This window comes from Chamaea fasciata, unplaced genomic scaffold (assembly GCF_029207755.1).
Source record: "Chamaea fasciata isolate MVZ Bird 193981 ecotype frontalis unplaced genomic scaffold, bChaFas1.0.hap1 SCAF_5, whole genome shotgun sequence".
Taxonomy (NCBI): Eukaryota; Metazoa; Chordata; class Aves; order Passeriformes; family Sylviidae; genus Chamaea; species Chamaea fasciata.
Window position 1 is genome coordinate 3,723,828 of NW_027094090.1, and position 19,789 is coordinate 3,743,616.

Sequence of the window (19,789 nt, forward strand, 5' to 3'; positions counted from 1 at the left end):
TAAACTGAGGCACTATCAGCCCATGTCTTCCAAGAGGAAGTGGTTTTCCCTATCAGTGCCCAGCAGAATCTTGGAGAGAGACTAATTTTCTCACGGCTAGAGAAAGATTTGTCTGAAGTTATGCAGACTAAAAAGAAATAAAAATCACCAGACCAAATAACTAAACTAAAAGTAGCCAAATCCATGAAACATGAATATTTTGGCAGTTGAAAAACAGAAAAAAAATGTTTTTAATTTAGGAAGTCTTTTTTTTTTTTTTTTTTTTTTTTTTTTAGGATAAAGAGCAGCTAGACTACAGATTTTTAGAAATCTCAGACAAAGCTGAATGCATTTTGGGCTGATTTTCCTCAGGTTGGACAATGGGGAGGCAATGACAATAAGTGTATTGAATGTAGCAATCATCTTTTACTTAAAACACCTCACTTGTGAACTGTCTTCCTCTTTTTCTGGCCAATGCCTTCCCCCTGTTCACACCACATGGGCTGACATCACCTAAAACTGTCTTGCAAAATCTTCATATATTTGATGTTATAATTACAGCTGTTCACACCTTTTCTGGCACAACCTTGTAGAAATCCCAAAGCTCTGCTGAGATGCAGCTATTTCTGCTAAACCACGCTGAAATTTTGGCCAGGATTGAACAAGACCTTGCCAGATTTCCTGCCTGTTGGTTGCAAGAGGCAAAACCTTCAAAGCTTTCCTAAACCTTCCCATCAGCTGCTTCAAATTTGGCCTTGAATCAGATTTTTTCCAAGCTCAAAGTACTCAAAATACTACGAGATGTTTCCAAGATGATGTATCACCCCCCAAAAAAAAGCAGGAGGATGGAGCCAGGGCAGTTCAGGAGGTCCATGGCACAACCAGGCAGTGGAGCTGAACATCCAAAGGGTGTGAAATGCCCACGTGCCAACCCCATGCTCTGATCCAGGGCATAGAAATCAGCCCTGACCCTCAACAGAAAGTCAGAGAAGAAAACTAACATCATGCCTGAAAAAAAAAAAAAATCAGGAATTTAAGTAACCTCTGGGGAGATATTTTAATGAGAAATCTGAAAACACTCATGGAAAACAGATCCTAAGAATTTTAAAATTAAGACCCCACTCCAATTTTACGATTCTTTTCTCCTTCCTGCTAGTGTAAGAGATTTTTCAGTCAGTGTTAGCTCATGAAGTTAACAGAGCATGTGAAAAAGGATCACGACCAGAAGAAAACATAAAACAATAAAGCAGAAAATAAACGTTTCTGTAATATTTTCTTTTAAATTGCAGTAACGATTACTTCTCTTTTGGGTTGAGATAGTCTCCTCTGTTGCTATTTTGTGCTACAACTCAAAATGCCTCAAGATTTAATTTGCATTTAGGTAAAGGGTGTTAATAAAACTTGGTCAATGAAGTAAAGAAACAGAAATAAAAGTGACTTGCAAAAAGGGAAAGCCTATTTTTACGGCAGAAGATCAGTGAAATGCAAAAAAGAATAAAACATAAGCTCTGGGATGCTAGTCATTGTTTTGGCATTACTGATTTGGGGATTTCACAGAATTCTAAACATGTTTTTCCCGTTTAACATACCAGCATCCCTCTAAGTCTAATACAGCAGAATAGCAGAATAGCTCTCTGAGCTTATTGCTAAAATTCACACTATGTAATTATGTCAGTTGAATATCTGGATACAAAGATGACTGCAGTAAAAGAGAAAAATTCAAAAAGAGATTGGACAAAGAAAACCAGACTCTATGCGCTCGCATTTATTCCCGTGCAATAAAACAAGAAAAGTATTCTGAGTTTTGAAAGAACTGATCATTCAGACTCCACTGGAACAGGGAGGGGCATTAAGTGCCTGCTGCCATCTAAAGCCTGTCTGAAGGGCTATCCAGCTTTATATAATTCACCAGTCACTTATTACCTGTGTGGAGGTGGGGAAGAAACTCATCCCAGAGCTGTGAACAGATTAAAGGACTTTTTCCCCCTCTAGAAACATGTGGACTATGGATTTTACTGTCCTTTGCAGGGACACTCAGCACCTGGAGCAGCTCAGGTAAGCCAAAGCATGGGGGATTCAGAAGGGCATTGGCACATATGTTTCTTTTTGAAACTACTTATCTATCCAGTGAAAATTCAAGAAACGAAAAAAGTCGTATCTTCTCTAAAATCCATAGAGGGACTCTACACAGCAGTGCTGTGGCTTCTGCCCATTACAGGAGGGTTGGAAATTGTTGGAACCCTAGTCACTGAGAATTTTAGACTTTCTGTGCTGACAGGCACTGACCCCCAAGAAAACACTGCACTGACCTGAGGCCATGGAGAAGGCTTCCAAAATTGAGTGATAGCACTGGGATTATGGGTGTGTAGTTTGAATAGAAGTGTGTAATATCACAAGGTGGAAAACTTATGAGTTTAAGGTTTTAGAATATAGTACTATATAAATATAAAGCAAGATGGAGGATTTAGGGCATAGGCCAGTCCTTCTTCACCTTCTTCTTCATGGGTTTGGGTGGTATTCTGTAATTGGGTAGACAAATCCACATTGCGGACCATGGGTAGTTGGTTATTGGGTTAAAAGTAAAAATAATTTAGGTGTCATTTCATAATTGGACAATTAGTGCTTAAAAGACCTTGTAAAGAGATAGAGACATCCATTTTTCACTTTGTTAGCTAGAACTCACAGCTTGTGAGACTGTGCTATAGATAAGAATTAATAAACATCTGAGTCCAAACACAAATTGTGTCTCTTGAGCATTTAATCCTGGCTCTAATAGAAAAAAAGATAAGAAACCCACAGGAAATAGGTGATCTTTAGGGTCCCTTCCAACCCAAACTATTCCATGATCCTAAAATAATTGCCATAAAAGACATTCTGACAACCACACTGTCCTTTGAGCCATGGGAGACCATCCAAGGTTGTCACAGCTCCTCTGCTCTGGGTGACCTTCCTGCACTGAGTGATTGCTGCTGACTTGCAAAGGTCAGAGGAGAAAAAACAGGAGCTGAAAATCCATCAGAGCCCAGAGCAGCTTTGGCCTGGGCAGCTCTATTCCAGCTTCTCTCACTATGAAGCCAAGATGGGGAGATCACACAGCTTTAAAGTGGCAGTGATGGCTTGGGATAAGATGGATGGAGATTCTCCATGACAGGAGGGCAATTCTGTGCTGCTGCCCAGAAGTGTAGAAAAAAAATTATCTGGGTTTTTGAGCCTGGCAGCCATGAATTTTTCAGGCACTCATGGCTTTTCCATCCTTTAGGTTTTCCATGGCTGGAAGAACCCCCTTAAACAGCCAGTAAATCCCACCTGGATTCTGACATGACTCCTTTTGGTCTCTCCTCTTTTTGCCATGGTCTCGTGAGGGAAGAGGACACTTGCATGCCTGCACTGCCTGAAAGCAGAGCTGCAGATTGTCCCTGCTGTATCATCCTGAACACGACCTACAGCTTCCAGACCACGCTGGAGCACAGACAACATGGTTCTGCTGCTGGCCTCAGTCAGCATCCCTCTGGAGATACAGGCAGGATTCCCTGGAGTAAAAGCTCCTTCATAGAGCTGTGACTGTTGTCAATGTTTTATCTCTTCAATTGAATCTTCTTTGCTTTTGGAGTTGTGGCAATTATATTTTCCTCTGAAAAAATACCCCCCTCTCCTCAAGTAGGAAGTTAATCCCTTTCTCTGCCAGGCAAGCATCCATTCCCAGGACACATTATCCTCACTGTCAGTCCCCAAGGGGTTAAATATGGATGCCTGGGCCCAGTGTCACATCACCTACAGCAGTTCCCAGATGTTCCCTGTTATAAATTTAACCTGGCTTTAAACAGGTGCCACATCCCACAGATGACTGGGATGTACCACAGAGGTTATATTTGTTTCTCCTGACCCTGCAGAAGAACCTCCCACTTCCTAGGTTAGCAGGTCCTAACCTTACACTGAGCAGTGCCTTGTGCCACTAAATCCTGGGGCTGAGCAGGGACTGGGAGCACCGTAACAAAACCCTGAGCAAGCAGCCATGAGACAGCGCTGCTCTGAATTTGAGCCAAGAGATATCAATCATCTCTCAGGAATGGTTTGAGCAGGTTGGACAGAGAAGACAAACTGTCAAACTTCCATTGTTTCTTTCTATGCCTTGGGTGTGCTTTGGTGTTAAGGCTATTGGCTGTGGCTCTGGGAAGTGAAGCAGTTGGTGGTTGTTGGCATGTAGGGCCATGAAAATACGTGCATTATTTAAATGTCACTTCAGTTTTGGTTTGGAGTCACAAGAGAGATCTCAGGTGCTGCTCTGTTCTGCCCCTCTGAACCGCAAAATCAACAAAGTGTCTGATGCCATTCAGCAGTAACTGGGGGCAAAGAAGTGAGTGACAGGAGGTTCATCCTCCAACTCCAGGGTTTCTTGAGCTGGCTTTGGCCCAGGCTAGATGCAGCACAATGCTCCATGGTGCAGGAGGTTCAGATAACCTGCCAGCATAGGCACATCCTTACCCTGGCTGTGGGTGTGGCCTTTGCACATCCTTGGCCCAGGGTACCAGGAAGCAGATTTTAACAGCAGATTTTACCTCAATGAGTTTTGGATGCCCTAATCCTCAAATACACCATCCCATCCCCAGACTGATGGGGGAAAGTAGATTAAATTTCTGGAGTAACTTCCTGAGTGCTTGATCTGAAGATACCTTCCCTCAGCACCACTTCATGTCCCAAGTGGACCCCAGCAGGTTGAAGCCCTTCACCAAGTATTTGTATTTCAGTAAAGCATTCTCAGCCTGTGGAAGAAAGTGGCAGATCCTTGTCTTACCTTGGTCTGGAACGTGCAGAAGACATGAGTGAGGAATGGGTGCTCCCAAGCCAAGGAGAGGACTCTCTTCTCCACCATCGTACACTCAACATCATCATCCATCAGCACCACGTCCTTCTTCAGGGCTTTCACAGCAAAATACTGGTCTGTGCTCTTCAGCTCGGCCAGAAACACCTAAAATGGAAACAGCTGCTCAGAAAGAGGGATTATATCCTCTCAAAACAACCATGTGAGGGTGGGAGCTCAGCTCCTGGGAATTCACTGGGGAACACATTAAAAATCTTGATGCTTAAGGCCCCATTCAGCCAATAAAGACTTTGAGTTTTCTCCCCACACCGAGAATAGTTTTATGAAGTTGAGCCCTGGAGAAGGATTAGAAGTTCTTGGCAATTACAGGAGAAGGGTCCTACATGCCTGGATGGACAGGACATGCCAGAGAACCAAACACCTCTGATAGCAGAAACCATCCTCATGCAAATGCTCCTGAGATACATTTCCTGTTTTCTGACTTCAAATAAAACACACAATATTGCTTTGTCAGCATTTGAAATGCAAATACCCTGCACCAGACCTTCAGCAGGTGGAAAATGATGTCCAGCAGTAGTTAGACTGGTTTTATATCAGATGTCTTTCTCTCCTTCCTCCCAGTTTTCAGGTCTGAGCACACAGGCTGGGTCCCCCATGCTTTTGCAGGAGTTCTTCTCTGAGAATGGGAAAACACACCCCAGAGGAGTTATGACCTCTGTCTATTTTAATAGGCAGGGAAAATGAGACCTGGAGCAGCAGAGAAGGGTTTTCTAGAGACCACAGGGCAAAGAAGTCTCTGCTGGAGGGCAGTAACAGTCCTGATCTTCACACTGACAGCCTGCTGACCCTATTTCTATGGACTGAATAAATGTGTAAAGATTCATCAAAGAGGTCTTTGAAGTTCTCCACCAGACGCTATTTACTGAGTAAGCTCAGACATGTTTTAGCCCTGACAAAAGTTTTATTTACCCTTTTGGCTACTGCTGCATTTCACTTTGTAGCACCAGACAGAGAGTAGAGCCTAGAGCCTCCCTCTATCTCTGCACTGAATGACCAGAAATGCTCACAGTGCTGATGCTGCAGCCACCCTTTTTACCCTTGTATTTGTGCTGGGCACTGCTCTCCTGGGGAAACTGGGGAATGTTCTGCATTTGTGACCTGTGCTGTGACTTTCAAGGAGCAGGCAGGCAACGCTAGGCCACACAGAGAGGTGGTGGTGGGAGATATCCTCATGGATCTGCCCTTCAACTTCCCAGTATCATGCAGAGCTGGAAAGATGCCTTGGGCACTGAGATCTGCACACCCTGTCCCCTCTAGGGGGAAGTGAATCTCTCTCCAAGCAAATGAGGGCACCAGGAGCGACACCGACACAGGAAACTTGTGGGTGAGTTTTTGTTGCAGAAAGGCATGAAATGGCCCATCCTCTCCACACCCACAATGTGCACTTCACAGAGATGCAGAAGCTGGCAGGCTTGGAGAGTCCATGTCAGCATGAGGGCTGAAACAAGGTACAAAATGTGCTTCAGTGGAGGCATTCAAGACTTGAATAGATGAACATCTGAGCAACCTCATCTCATTAGACTTGTCTTGAGGAATGGTTTAGACTAGAAGACCTCCAGAGATCCCTTCCTTCCAATAAAAATGTTTCTATTATATCCGTGCTCCTGATTTCTGGTTAGTCTGGAATGTGGGTTTGGGATATTCTGCTTTAGCTGTGAGATGCCTCAGCTCTGGTTCCCATGCAAGCTGTGGACATGACAAGTAGACACAACACTTTCTTGTGGAAAATTTTCCTGTCCATTGAGTTGGAACTAGATGGTCTTCAAGGTCCCTTTCAACCCAAACCATTCTATGATTCTATTACTTTCAAGTATGAAAGGCCAACACAGGAAATATTTCACCAGTTGAAGAACTGCCTGCAGAAACTGCTCCAGATCATTTAGCAGGCAAAAAGCAGCCCTTTGTCAAGGCAGTTTCCTTCTTGGAAAGATGTGGGACTTGACCAATATGATCCATACTCCTCTTTACTGGCCGTGAAAATACAATGGGGAGTCCCACTGAAATTGCTTGCCACAGCTTTGTGCTGGCACTGAGTAACATGAGTCCCCTCCCAGGGGATGTCTGCAACGGGGAAGAACAATCCACAACACACCAGGATTAATGAATCCACTGAAAACAGGTGGTTCTTGTTTCAAAAGCACAAATTCTTGGCTGTTGCAGAATTTGCTTTGGGCTCCAGCACAGATCAGAGCTGGGAAAGAGCAGATACTGTTCCCAGCTGCTGGGATCTGCTGCTCTGGAGAGCAGAGGTGATCCACACTCAGCTTCTCAGCTCATGCTTCCACCTCCCTATGCAGAGGGACAGCATAAAGACCTTTCCCACCAGCTCTCTGAAGATATCCAGGATTCATCAACTTGCACAGAAGGGGAATTTGAAGCCCTGTCTGGGGCATTCCTGTCCTGTCATGGGCAGTCATGAGAGAGCAGCTAATGTGACAGGGAGAAGGACAAGGTGAGGAGAAGATGGAGTTCAGGATTCAGCCATGCCAGAGCAAGGATTCTTTGAAGACTTGGAGATTTTTCAGTCATCATGTGGCAGCAGGACTGGGGCAGTGACCTGTACTGGGCACTGGTGAAGCCACACCTCAAATCCTGTATTTGGTTTTGGGTCCATCACTGCAGGAAAGACACTGAGCTGCTGGAGTGTGTCCAGGGAAGGGAACTGAGCTGGGGAAGTGGCTGGAGCACCACAAGGGGCTGAGGGAGCTGGGAAAGGGGCTGAGCCTGGAGAAAAGGAGGCTCAGGGGGAACCCTGTGGCTCTGCACAACTCCCTGACAGGAGGGGACAGCCAGGGGGGTCGGGCTCTTCTCCCAGGGAAGAGGGACAGGAGGAGAGGGAACGGCCTCAGGCTGGGCCAGGGGAGGTTGAGATGGGATATTAGAAAAAATTTCTCTGCTGGAAGAGTAGTCAGGCATTGAAGGGGCTGCCCAGGGAAGTGGTGCAGTCACCATCCCTGAAAGCGTCCAAAAAACACGTGGATGTGGCACTTGGGGACACAGTTCAGTGGTAGACTTGGCAGTGTGGGTTGGCAGTTGGATGCAATACCCTTAGAAGTCTTTTCCAACCTAAATGATTCCACGTTTTTTCCTGTGTTCCTTTAAACTAGATCTCATTTAGTGCCACACAGAGCAACATGCAAATGCACACAGTGGTGTCCAGTCCCAAAGCTTACCTTGCCAAAACTGCCCTTCCCCAGCATCTTGTGCAGGACAAAATCTTCAATGGTCAGTTTTAACTGCACTTGGTGCTCCTGCTGTTCCTGGGACAGTTCTCCCAAATCTGACTCTATGAGAGACTCTCCCTTCACTGTGCCCTCCACTGGAGTCTCCCAGGAGATGCCTTGTGGCTCTGCAACACATATCAAAGCACCCAAATAAACCCCTGGACAGGAGCAGAAAACCCCCAGAACACTCACAACTATTCTGCTTAGACGTTTAAAAGGGTATTTCCAACAAATGGAAGTGTGGTGGCCATCTCTAAGTAGATTGGCTCTGCACCCACACTGCTTTCTCTCCAGAGGAAACTTTGCTCCAGTGGAAACTGCATCTTCTTCAGTAGCTTTTTTTTAAAATTTACAAACCACTTTACAAACTCCTTCATCCGTCTTTCTGTTTTGTGGTATGAAATCCTTATTTTCTGGCCACCTGTCATCTCCAGCCCTTCATGCTGCTTGCCATTACAATGTGGTTCTATTTTTTCAAGGTCCTTTCAAAACCCTAGGCAAAGCTAGATGAAAAGGTGGGATGTCATTTTCACACTGTGTTCCTACTCTGGATGTGAAGTATTCCAGACCAACCATTCCAGCTGGCCTGGAGTGGAATCACTCAGAGTTTTTTCAATACTCCACTAACCTGGATTTATAAGAACTTGTAAGAGATTTTGTCCCACACTGGATTTATGCCATGGGTGTAACTGTTCTAAAACACTGAACACTACTCAGCAGACAAACAGACCCACATGTGAAACAGATGTGAAACCACCTGAGGCCTTACTGTTTCACACCAGCATAGCCAGTTCCACTGGTAGGACAGAACAAAAATAAACACAGATGAGGACATCAAGGTGCAAAGGGCACAGTCTCTCATTTACTCTCCTAAACATCTGTTCTTGTAGCATAGAGGGCTGTGACACCGAGAACAGCTCCTTGGTGAGTGGAGGTCTATCAGTGGTTTTCAAAGTCACCAGAAGTCAATCTCCACCCAAAAATATGAAATCAGAAAGAAAATTTGCCATAGTGATCAGAAAGATTATAAATATCCTGTTTAGAGCTTGGTAACAAATTCTACACTTGTGTCACCTCCAGCTAAGCAGGTACCAACCAAACAACAACAAAGCTGCTGCCCTGTAGCACCAGGAGGAATTACCTTTTTTTCCTGGTGCAGATGCTGGCAAGGCCTGAAGTGGTGTCACATCCTTCACAGGAACAGGGAAGCCGATTTCCAGAGGCCCATCCCTGGAGATCTGTTCACTGTCACGCTGGCAGCGAGCCTGGGACACAGAAAACAGCAAATTTTAGAGCCAAAAGTCAGGTGCCAAGCTTATGAACAACACCGTGACTTCTTGAGTGTGAGTCAGAAAAGCCAAGATCTAGAAGATGTCTTGGCTTCTGAGAAGAGCATCTAAAAATGTTTAAAATATTTACCTGCTGAGTGCTCTCTATCATTGCCAGAGCTTCAGCCATTAGTTTCTGGTTCACCCCACAAAGATTTGCTACTTTTGTCTGGCACTTGTGGTGGACATTCATGCCACATGCTGAAAGAAAGAACACAAGGTGTCAGGACAATGAAGGCTGTAAAGGGTTGGGCAGGAGCAAGTGCTGCTGTTGGCCAGGGGCAGAGATCAGCCACCTAAACAGTTCCTGAGACGGCACTCAGGTAGCCTTTTGGTTCCCTATGGAGACTATTTTTGTATTTTCTTCTGGCCAGAGGTTCCATTTCTACATCCATCAGCCTCTGCGTGTACAGGCTACTAAAACTACGAGCCATTATCTCAGAGATAAACTGTAATCACAGAAGAGGATCCTCCCATTGGTTTAGGATTATGAAGACAGTGAAATGTCTTGGGTCTGATAGCGGAAACAGAGCTAGCAAGTTCATACCGGGGGTGATTTGGGAAGATCAACAGCGTCACTGTGATGTTCTTTGTCTCTTTGGGAAACAACTCATGACCCTTCTGGATCAAGTATTTCTCAGTACATGGACAGTAGTTCTCATTCTTGAAGAATGATCCTCCTTGAAGGACAGTCCTGTAGACCACTCCTTCACCCTCCTGAGTGCCACCTCGTACTGGTTTTGCAGAGAAGGGCGATAAATGAGATCTGGATTTTCAGACTGCCACCCTCCAAAGACAACGACCCCTCCCATGCCCAGCTGGTGCCACCTTCACCAGGGACTCACCGTCACACTTCAGCCCCTGCCGTGCCAGGCCCCAGAGGAGGGTGCCACAGTGCTCACAGAAGGTGGGGCTCTTGTAGTTGTAGACTTTGAAGCGGTGGGGCATGTCGATCTTGAACCTCTCCTTGTGGAACTGCAAGACAAAAGCCAGGCTGAAAATTGACTCCTCATTTCCACCCCAGCTCCATGTGCAAAACCAAATGCGTACTACAGAAGCTGGTTTTTCTCCTGCCCTCTTATCCTCAGGTTTGACTGCCAAGGAGAAACTATCTATCAGGCACACAATCGCAAATTTTGATACTTAGTAACTCCAATTCAGAGGGAATTGGGTCATTTCATCCCTGGTCTTCATCAGAGGACTGCTTGTGCCTTATTTACATACGCAGGGTCCCCTAATACTCAGTGGGAAAACACTGGTACTTTTAAAAATTATTCACCCCATGTGCAATGGATGTCTACATTTGTTGTCATGAATCAGTCCTTGGATGAGTCTGGTGTAATTCTGTTAGTATGAAAGTTAATGACAAAGTTGGTTACATCTACCCTGGAGATGTCTGAAGAGAAGTGAGAGCAATCTCATCTATAAAAATTGTAGGAGAACAGGAGCCAGGGTGGGACTGAGAGTAAACAGAAGTTGTAGGACACAAGGTAAAGGGAATAGTCCTATCAGGAGTTTAAGATCTGTTTTTGCCTACCAAAAAGAAAAGTACAGCATAAACTGATATGAGAAAAATAAAGCAAATAATAGCAGAGATATCAGATGTCCCACTGACTGTTTCAGATAACACAGAATGGGATGTTCAAGCACAAATCTGAAAATTCAGCCTGATGTCCAGCCTAACACTGGATAGTGAAGAGTTTTCTCCAGTAAATCTCCACCTCACGTCCATGACTTCCCTCTGAGTTATACCTTATGCATTAGAAAAATGTCAGTTCTGATTCAGCAACTGCTTATTCTGCAGCTGCATTTGAGTAAATCTTAAGTAGGAGGTAATGAAATCACTGGGAACATAAAAAGCAAAGGGCTCAGATCAGATCACAGAGTCCTTAGCTCAGCAGGACCTTTTGCTTCATCAGAAGTTGCTTTGCAGTGATGTAGGAGAGATCTGAATGACACTCAAGATTTTTTAAAAGGAATCATAAAAAACCAAACCAAACCAAACCAAACAAAATAATAACAATAATAATAATACCACCTACCATTGTTTCTCTGCTATTGATTGCTGATCCTGTACACTTGGCTATTACTTTATCAATGCACTTCTTATGAATGGCAGCGTTACATTCTGCAACAGCAAGAGCATCATGGTGTTAAAAAAATTCCTTAAGAAAAGATAAAGTAAATAATGACAATAAGAAAACAACAACAAAAAAAGTTTCTTACGTCTGCATTGATAGCCTTGTTTATTCAGACCCCTGAAATGAACAGAGCAGTGGTTAATTCTGAGTTGTGTGAAAGCCTCAGTAGAAGAAAAGAGAGCAATAATTATCAAAGAAGGAGAATAAAACTGCTTTGCTTTTTATCACTCTTGTAGAGATTATTTAATTTTATGGTCTTCATTCAATCAATGGTGGAGTGATTCTCTGTGGTTCTCACAGCCTTTTCAGCACACATTCACATCCTGAATTTCATGACATCCAAACAGCAAACTGGACCAAAGAGAAACGCCTGTGCATTTCATCAAACCCAAAAATATTTGTAAACAATAAAGTAAAAAGTGAGGGGAATTTTCACAGTTGGAATAACAACTGCAAACCACATCCTTAAGGTGATGCAATAACTCCACATGTACGATGCCAAGGGTCTTACAGGAGGAGCACAGATATTCATCAGGGAATCATGGAATCTTTTACGTTGGAAAAGACCCTTAAAATCATTGAGTCCAGATCTGGATCTCCAGTTAACCCAGATCTGCCATGTCCAACACTAAACCATGTTCCCAAGTGCCACACTGACACCAGAACTGGTTCCTAGGGTTGAAAGGAGAAGAAGCACAGATCCTTTTCCATTTACCATACAAACTCGTGGCACACTGAGCAGAAGGTGGGTTGTGGAAAGAAGGTGGCTGTGAACTCATGACACTTGACGTTGTGGATTTTGGCCTGTTTGATGGCTCCCCTGCGCTGGTGCAAGGAGAAGAAGCTTTCAGTCTCACAGTCAGCCAGGTCCTTTGCATCTGGGAGGAGAGGAAAGATATTTGAGTGTACCCTTTCCTGATTAGGTGCCTTGAGAAAATGCAGTTGCCCAATTCCTATGTGACTGAAGCTGATGATTCACTCATGGTAATGAATACTCAAAGAAACATCATTTTATAAAACCCACAAAAAGTCTCATTTGGATGGTTTTTATTCACCATTCCTACACCAAAATGACTTAAAACTTGAGTCTGAGCTCCCTTGACTATTCATAACGCTGCTTTTGAAACATAGAACAATAATTTCCCAAGGAGAGGTAATTTAACATAAAACATAAAACCCTAAACTCTGTATGGCACTGAAGAAAAAAGATGAAATTACATAAAAATTAATCATTACTGATATATGGACACAAAGACACATGTATATGTGTGTATATATATAGAGAGAGGCATTTAATAGAATCCTTTCTGTGTGCATATACATGTGTCAGTAAGCAGATATTTATGTCCCTAGGATATTCTTCTTGTTGTTTTTCCATGCCAACACTAGCTTTGCTGTTTGCTGTACCCTTGCTGCTATTCACAGTTATTTAAACTTTTGGGGACAACAAACCACCTCTGACTTCACATGCACTTCTACACATGCTCGTGCCTACAAATCTGATATTCACACAGGAAATCAATCTCTGTTTTGTCCTACTCCTGCACTGCACAGTGAGTCACGCAGGTAACCTGTGGGAAACTGTGGCCCGCTGTGTGATTTGATGCTGATCTTGATATTTGTAATAGAAGCACAACTTGCATTTTCTATGCTTCAGCCTCCCTAACACCTTATGACACACAACCAGCACTCCAATCTATATTAAAAGTAAGGGTGGTTAAGAAAATATCAGCGTGGCCATGGCTGCTTTCAGTGCTTCTCTCTATCTATAAATGGAAGAGCCTGCCAGGTATCTGCACCTCACAGCTTCACCCTACACCTGAGGATATGAGAACTTTAGCAACAAAGATGGGAGAATAGACCAAGCATTTGAATTAAACCCATTTTCTTCAACAAAGCAGAATGCAGCCCTTTCGATGAGAAAATCCAACCCGAGCCTCCCCTGGCTCAGCCTGAGGCCGTTCCCTCTCCTCCAGTCCCTGTTCCCTGGGAGCAGAGCCCGACTTCCCCAGCTGTCCCCTCCTGTCAGGGAGTTGTGCAGAGCCACAAGGTCCCCCCTGAGCCTACTTTTCTCCAGGCTCAGCCCCTTTTCCAGCTCCCTCAGCCTCTCCTGATGCTCCAGACCTTCCCCAGCTCTGTTCTCTTCTCAGGACATGCTCCAGCCCCTCCAAGTATTTCTTGTAGTACATAAAGCAGAATGATTTCAGAGGGAGCTGGCTCCTTATTTATCTGTTCTGCCTTGTTTAGCATAATGGGAATATCTGCCATTTAGTGGTAAACCAGCCAAAAAATCTGCCTTGCAAATCACGGAAGAATAGTCACCATGCAATAAAAATTACTTTTCTGGAGTTTTCGTTTCAAACAGTTATTGCTACGCTTGTTGCTATGGATCAGTCAGTAATAACAGAGGCACTGCTTTTGGTGAAGACACCATGTCTGCCCCACAGCCCAGAAATCACAGCAATAAATTAACAAACAGAATCACTTGCCACTTATTTCCAGGAAGTATCTTGCATTCATCAGCATTCGCCCTTGAGGTTTGAGTTCTAGCTGGTTGAGATAAGTGAAAAACGAGAAAAGAAGTCCATTAAACAGTCATTCAAAGAAGGAAAAATCATTTCAGATGACTTTCAAGCTATCTCCTTTTCCCAGTGGGAACTGATGAATAGCAATGAATGCTAATTTTCAGGTTGCTCATACCCATGTGAGGCAACAAGGCAGGGTAAGAGCAACTACAGAGAGAGGAGGGTTCATCACTTCATATCAAACACTCAGAGCAGCATGATAGGAGAGATGAATGTGATTAAACCACAGAAGATGTAGGCAGCTTTTTAGACACCAAATCAGGACCAGCACTATTTATAGAGAAAATTTGTTCCAAATGGATCCTGCAAGGGAAAGTGGGAGCAGTTCAAAAAATCCAGCCAGCTGCAGGTGATGCTGAAATCTTTTAGGCACTCAGTTCTGCAAGTCTAACTTCTTTACAGTCAACCTGAGGGATGCTAAAGGCTTATTCAGGCATTTTTGGGGGCCTTCCCACTGGACTACCTGACTCATCATCTGTAAGTGTCTTTGGAAATCTGAATCCACTGGACTGTGTATAATCTGGATACTACTTTTTAAAGATTTCTGCCAAGATCTTTCTTGCTTGGACTACCAGAGAACACAACCTTACATTTAGCATTCTTGTGAAGACTTGTTCAAATTTATACCACCGTAACTTCAGTGATTTTTAAGGAGTTGCTCTGACATAACTCTGAACTCAGGCAGCTGTGAATCAGCTACTTGATATTAGATAAAATTTTTAAAGCTTTTCCCCCAGAGAACATAAAATAACTCATGTTCAGCCAGTCATACTAACATTTGTTCCCAGTGGGTTTCCTCAGCGAAGATTAATACATGGACACAGCTCACCTGAAGCAGGATCCTCACTAGCACAAGGCAGGTTTCAATTAAAAGTGCCAAGCTCTCCTCTTCTGACAAGTCTCTCCCTCAAGTCACACCCAAGCAGTCTCAAAACATTATTCCAGCCAGTCCCTGCTGTGCTGCTGGTGACAGCCACAGCCTGGCACGGACACAAGGACACATCCCCTTACCCTGCAGCAGCTCCCCAGCACATCCTGCAGGAGAAGAGAGTGATGCTCACCCATATCTCTGTCTTCCCATTGCTCTTTTTGCACCTCTCTGCCAGCACCTTGAGCTCCACCGTGGTCTCTGAGACCATTTCAGCACTTTTGTCCTTGACCACGATGTGCATGACCCTGCCATTGTTGATGTGGGCATCAAAAGTGCTGTTCCAGGGTGGGTACATGGTGGGCTTCTTCTGCACGTACACTTGGCCATTCTCTGTCGAGAGGGAGAACACAAATCCATGGAGTGAGGGCAGTTCATGGGACCAAACACAGATACCTACCCTAAAAAAGGTAATTTCCAGCCTTGACTCCATCAGTTCTGCCAAGGAGATCTCTAATGCTGGCTTCAACACCATGAAAGCCCACTTCTAATCAGGTGAATCCCATCCCAGACAACTACCTTGTTTATCATCTGTCCCAAGGACTGCAAAATGAGACAGGTTTGCTTCAAACCCTCCAAAAGCTGGGTGCACTTTGGGATTAATGTCCAGTCCAGTAGCCAACTAAGGCATGTTAAAACATGAACATGTCTTGTAACCATCCCACAGGGATGCAGAATTTTCAACGAAGCCAACACTCCCTAACACTTTAATTCCTTTTCCTACACAGCATCTTAAAATGGTGATGGGTAAAAGAATGGCTATCTCTGGGGTTTGCAGAGGGTTCTCTCCTACTGTGTCTCTCTGAAAAGTGTCTCAGCCAGATTTATTTATCTCACAGAATTTTACTTCATACAGCCTGTGAAAGTCTTGGATGCTTACTCAAGACAAATTCTATATCACAGTTACCCTCTGCAAATGTTCAACCCATCAAATGCTGAGGCTGAAGGAATAAGAGAGAAAAAGCAGCAGACCTGTGACCCCTGTCTAAAGACCCTGCTTCTATTTCCAGTAATCCCAGATGGAAAAGAACATGCAGCTGTTAGCCTGGAAGGTGACACATGCTGAAGAAAATTTTTCCCTCAATAAGAGGACTAATTCACAAAAAATCAGAGACAAAAATGAGACATAAACTTTCCAGCATCCCGGAAAGCAGAAATCTCAGCAAAGGACCATTATTTCTTTGCTGCATCAGTGAAAAAGCCATAGATGTGAGACACAGCACTTGCAAAACAAGTTGCTTTCATTTGCCTTGCACTCCAGGACACCAGGCTTAAATAAACAAACCCTGGAATGTGAATGAACTGCCTGATATACGGGATCAGACAGCCACCCCTGGTGCGTCCCCGCTGACGGCTGTGGAATTCTGCCAGGGATTAACCTAACCCCGGGCTCCTGAAAAATGAAACAGCAACTGTCTTTCCCGGGGAGCAGATTCCACTGTAGCTGGGATTGCTTTTCCTGGAGACTTTGCTGAGTTCAAACACAGAGCAGGATCCTTCATGAAGCAAATGTCACCAAGGCAGGTGGCAAAATGGCACCCGGCCAGGTAGCTTGTGAAGGCAGAAGCCACTTTTAAAGGGCAGACTCTTTTTATATCTCAGAGGCACATAAAATGTCTGAAATATTTTGTCATCTATTATAAATTGCTGTAACACCTCCAACTGTATGGAGGTGTGGTTTGTTTTTTGGGTTTTTTTGGGGATTTTATTTTTGAGATTGTGTCATAATGTGACAGGGTCCCTTTTAAAAAAATGAGCAAGTGGAAAAACGTAAAAGGCTGCCCAAGATCTATCCAGAACTTCTGAAATTCTTCACTGTGGTCTTGCTGTGACATCCCTGTGTCCACAGAGGATGTTCATTACTCCCAGATCCCTGGGGACCTCTGTCCCAATGGCCTTTGCATTATGGCTGGTTGACAAGGGACAGCCTTTGGCATGAACCCAAAATCAAACTCCCTATTTTTGGAAGCCAAACACATTTATCAACTACCACTGTTCTGTTTGCAAAAACTCAACCAAACAAAAAGCCAGAAAACCCCACAATTTGCCAGCGCTAAACATAGAACCACTGAATGGTTTAGGTTGGAAGAGACCTTAAAAACCATCCAGTTCCATCCCCCTGCCATGGGCAGGGACAACTTCCACTAGACCAGACTGCTCCAACCCCTGTCCAACCCGGCCTTGAACATTTAGGCATGTCCTGCCCTGCTCAGCAATCATTTCTGCCCTGAAAAACTTCTTCATGGCCAAGTGTCAGAGCACAAGGCTGGTGGTCAGGATGATTTGCATCTCTCACCAGCTGTGCAGCTGGTCCACTCCTACTCCTTGGTCATGCCAAAATTTTAGCCAAAATTTACATATCAGGGAGATACAGATATAGATTTTTTAAAAAAAAAAATCCCATTACGACTGAGTAGCAAGTGCTTTGTCAAACCAGGGAGCTGGAGAGCAAGTTATGACCAAAAGAAAAATAATCTTGAAGCAGGGATAAGACACAGTTTAGTGGTGGAACTGGCAGTGTTGGATTAACAGCTGGACATGATGCCCTTGGAGGTCTTTCCCAATCCTAATGATTTCATGATTCTACCACGAATAAATTTAGTTAATGTTTGTCTGGAGACCTTTTGCCTTCTTGAAGCTTGTTAGAGCATGACAGCTCCTTGAGATGGTCATGCTGAGAGCATTCCTGGCATTCAGAGCCAGGCTCATCTCCCTGCACGTCAGACATAGACCTCTGAGTGGTCTGCCTGGTCAGGGGAGGGCACGGGGGTTTTCCAAGGTGTGATTCACCACACTCATGGATGTGTTCCTCAGGCTGGGATGGATCACACATCAATATCTGGGAATTACAGGGCGGGTGGATTCCATGCTGGCCTTGCTTTTCTCAGTCCCCTTAAGGTAAAGTTGGCCATCCACACATTTGAACAGCCTCCAGCAGCAGCAGATTAACACCTCCCATGGGTGCTTTAGCCCATCCTAGGAGGAGAGTCTGAGGTTGATGCCTTAAGTTTCAGCTTTCATATTTTCCAGATTCTCTACTGCCTTAGTGCGTGACTCTGAACGGTGTTAGAAAGTTCTCTTCACAGTTTAGTTAGACAAAACAATCCTTTTCCAGCCCAAGAACCAAGGACACCATTGAAGCTTCAGGCCCAAAAAGTATAAACAACAGTGAGTTGAGGAAAGCAGTCTGGGAGGGTGGGACTTCATAACCTGAAGCTGTAATTGGACAATTAACCCCAATATGTAAATGGACCAAAACTTATAAAAGTGTGAAAACTTGTGACCAGTCATCCATTTTGTGACCATTTTGGGTCCACCTTGGGTGTCGCCCTGGCCAGGCTCTTATACTGCCCAAGGTGTATCCTTAAAGGCCTTTTAATAAATATCTACTTTATTCCTTTAACTCTGTCCAGCCTCTGTTCCAGTTCACCTCTTCAGGCATCAAGGTGAATCAGTCCCAGAAAGTTCACTGATGAGATGAGTACCTCTGGATGTCCCACCACACTCTGAGCCATCACCAGATGAAATTACATCCCAGCAAACAGAAACCTCCTATTAGCAGAAAGTCACTTTTCCTACTCTCAGCCCTCTCTAATGGATAAAAGTTCCCTCAAGCACAATGTTTATTTCTTGTTGGTAGAGGAATTATTCTAATTAAAATAATTATTACAGTAACAATTAAAATAACTATAATTATTATAATAATTATGAATATTGACTCTGAGGAGCATAAAATTTATATCTCTTAGAAAATACTTTTGTGTTTGCTGGATACCAGAAAACAATTTCTGCTCTGTGTCAGACAAATAAATATAAGTCTGTTCTGACCAACTTGATTTTATTCATTTTTGAACTGACACAGATTTCGATTTGAGTTATGGCTTTCAAAAGCCTCATTAAAGCAAACAGCTAAGCTCTGCACAGAGCTAAAATAGAACGTATTTTCTGATAAAAGTGAGATCTTAGGGATATCTTGTCATGTAGTACTTTCTTTCCTTTTGAATTTACTATTCACCACATTTTCCATTATTATTTAAAATATCATTTAAGGCAAGACAAAGTTCAATGTGATAAATGCTGACTCTTAAACAAAAAATGAACCCCAGTGAAATACTGAACTATTTTAAAATTCTAATTTTTTAAAACTACTTTAACATCCTCTGGGGATTACAGTCATAGGGATTCTCAATAAATAGGGATTTCTGAGTGGATTTTATTTTTCAAAGAATCCCAGCAGTCAAACTAGAAATTTATCAAAGATTTAAGCTAAAGATCAGCCAGTATGAGTAATTCCTTAACACTGAAGGTCTTGCTCTTCGTGCTTCTTCAAAAACACAACTGGAGAACTTCTCATCCTTTTACTGGAATTATTTTCATGCATCAGACATATAATAAATGTTTTCTGAAGGAGAACTCATCAGCGTTGTTCAATCAGGATAAACGTGCAACAATCCATAGACCCAGACACAGCAAACAGCTTCTCAGGAGGTTTCATTTTTGAACCTTTTACACAGCACAATGATTACACAGAGAAATGACCTCTCTCTGCAGAGACCGGGCTGTTTGAGTGCCTGTTTTTTTTTCTTTTTTAAATTATGGAAGTGGCTGGGTCTGTCAGTTTGCCCCCCATAAAGTGATTAACAAAGATGGCCCTGCCAGAATATTTTAGCACACTCAGATTTCACCTGTCTGGAGCCCCACTGACAAACCAGCAACTGCTCCTGG

General features: G+C 43.7%; 1 protein-coding gene across 3 annotated transcripts in view; it reads right to left on the reverse strand.

Annotated features, from left to right (window-relative positions):
- The window catches only part of PRKCQ (protein kinase C theta), a 55,414-nt gene that overhangs the window by 16,780 nt on the left and 18,845 nt on the right, over positions 1 to 19,789 (reverse strand). For all 3 annotated transcript variants that reach the window (XM_066182671.1, XM_066182672.1, XM_066182673.1), the window contains 10 exons: positions 15,198 to 15,397; positions 14,041 to 14,101; positions 12,267 to 12,429; positions 11,637 to 11,668; positions 11,453 to 11,538; positions 10,256 to 10,385; positions 9,502 to 9,611; positions 9,224 to 9,347; positions 8,032 to 8,207; positions 4,772 to 4,945 (listed from right to left, as the gene is read on the reverse strand). In XM_066182671.1, coding sequence (XP_066038768.1) covers positions 4,772 to 4,945; positions 8,032 to 8,207; positions 9,224 to 9,347; positions 9,502 to 9,611; positions 10,256 to 10,385; positions 11,453 to 11,538; positions 11,637 to 11,668; positions 12,267 to 12,429; positions 14,041 to 14,101; positions 15,198 to 15,397 — 1,256 coding nt within the window. The remainder of the gene's footprint in view (positions 1 to 4,771; positions 4,946 to 8,031; positions 8,208 to 9,223; positions 9,348 to 9,501; positions 9,612 to 10,255; positions 10,386 to 11,452; positions 11,539 to 11,636; positions 11,669 to 12,266; positions 12,430 to 14,040; positions 14,102 to 15,197; positions 15,398 to 19,789) is intronic.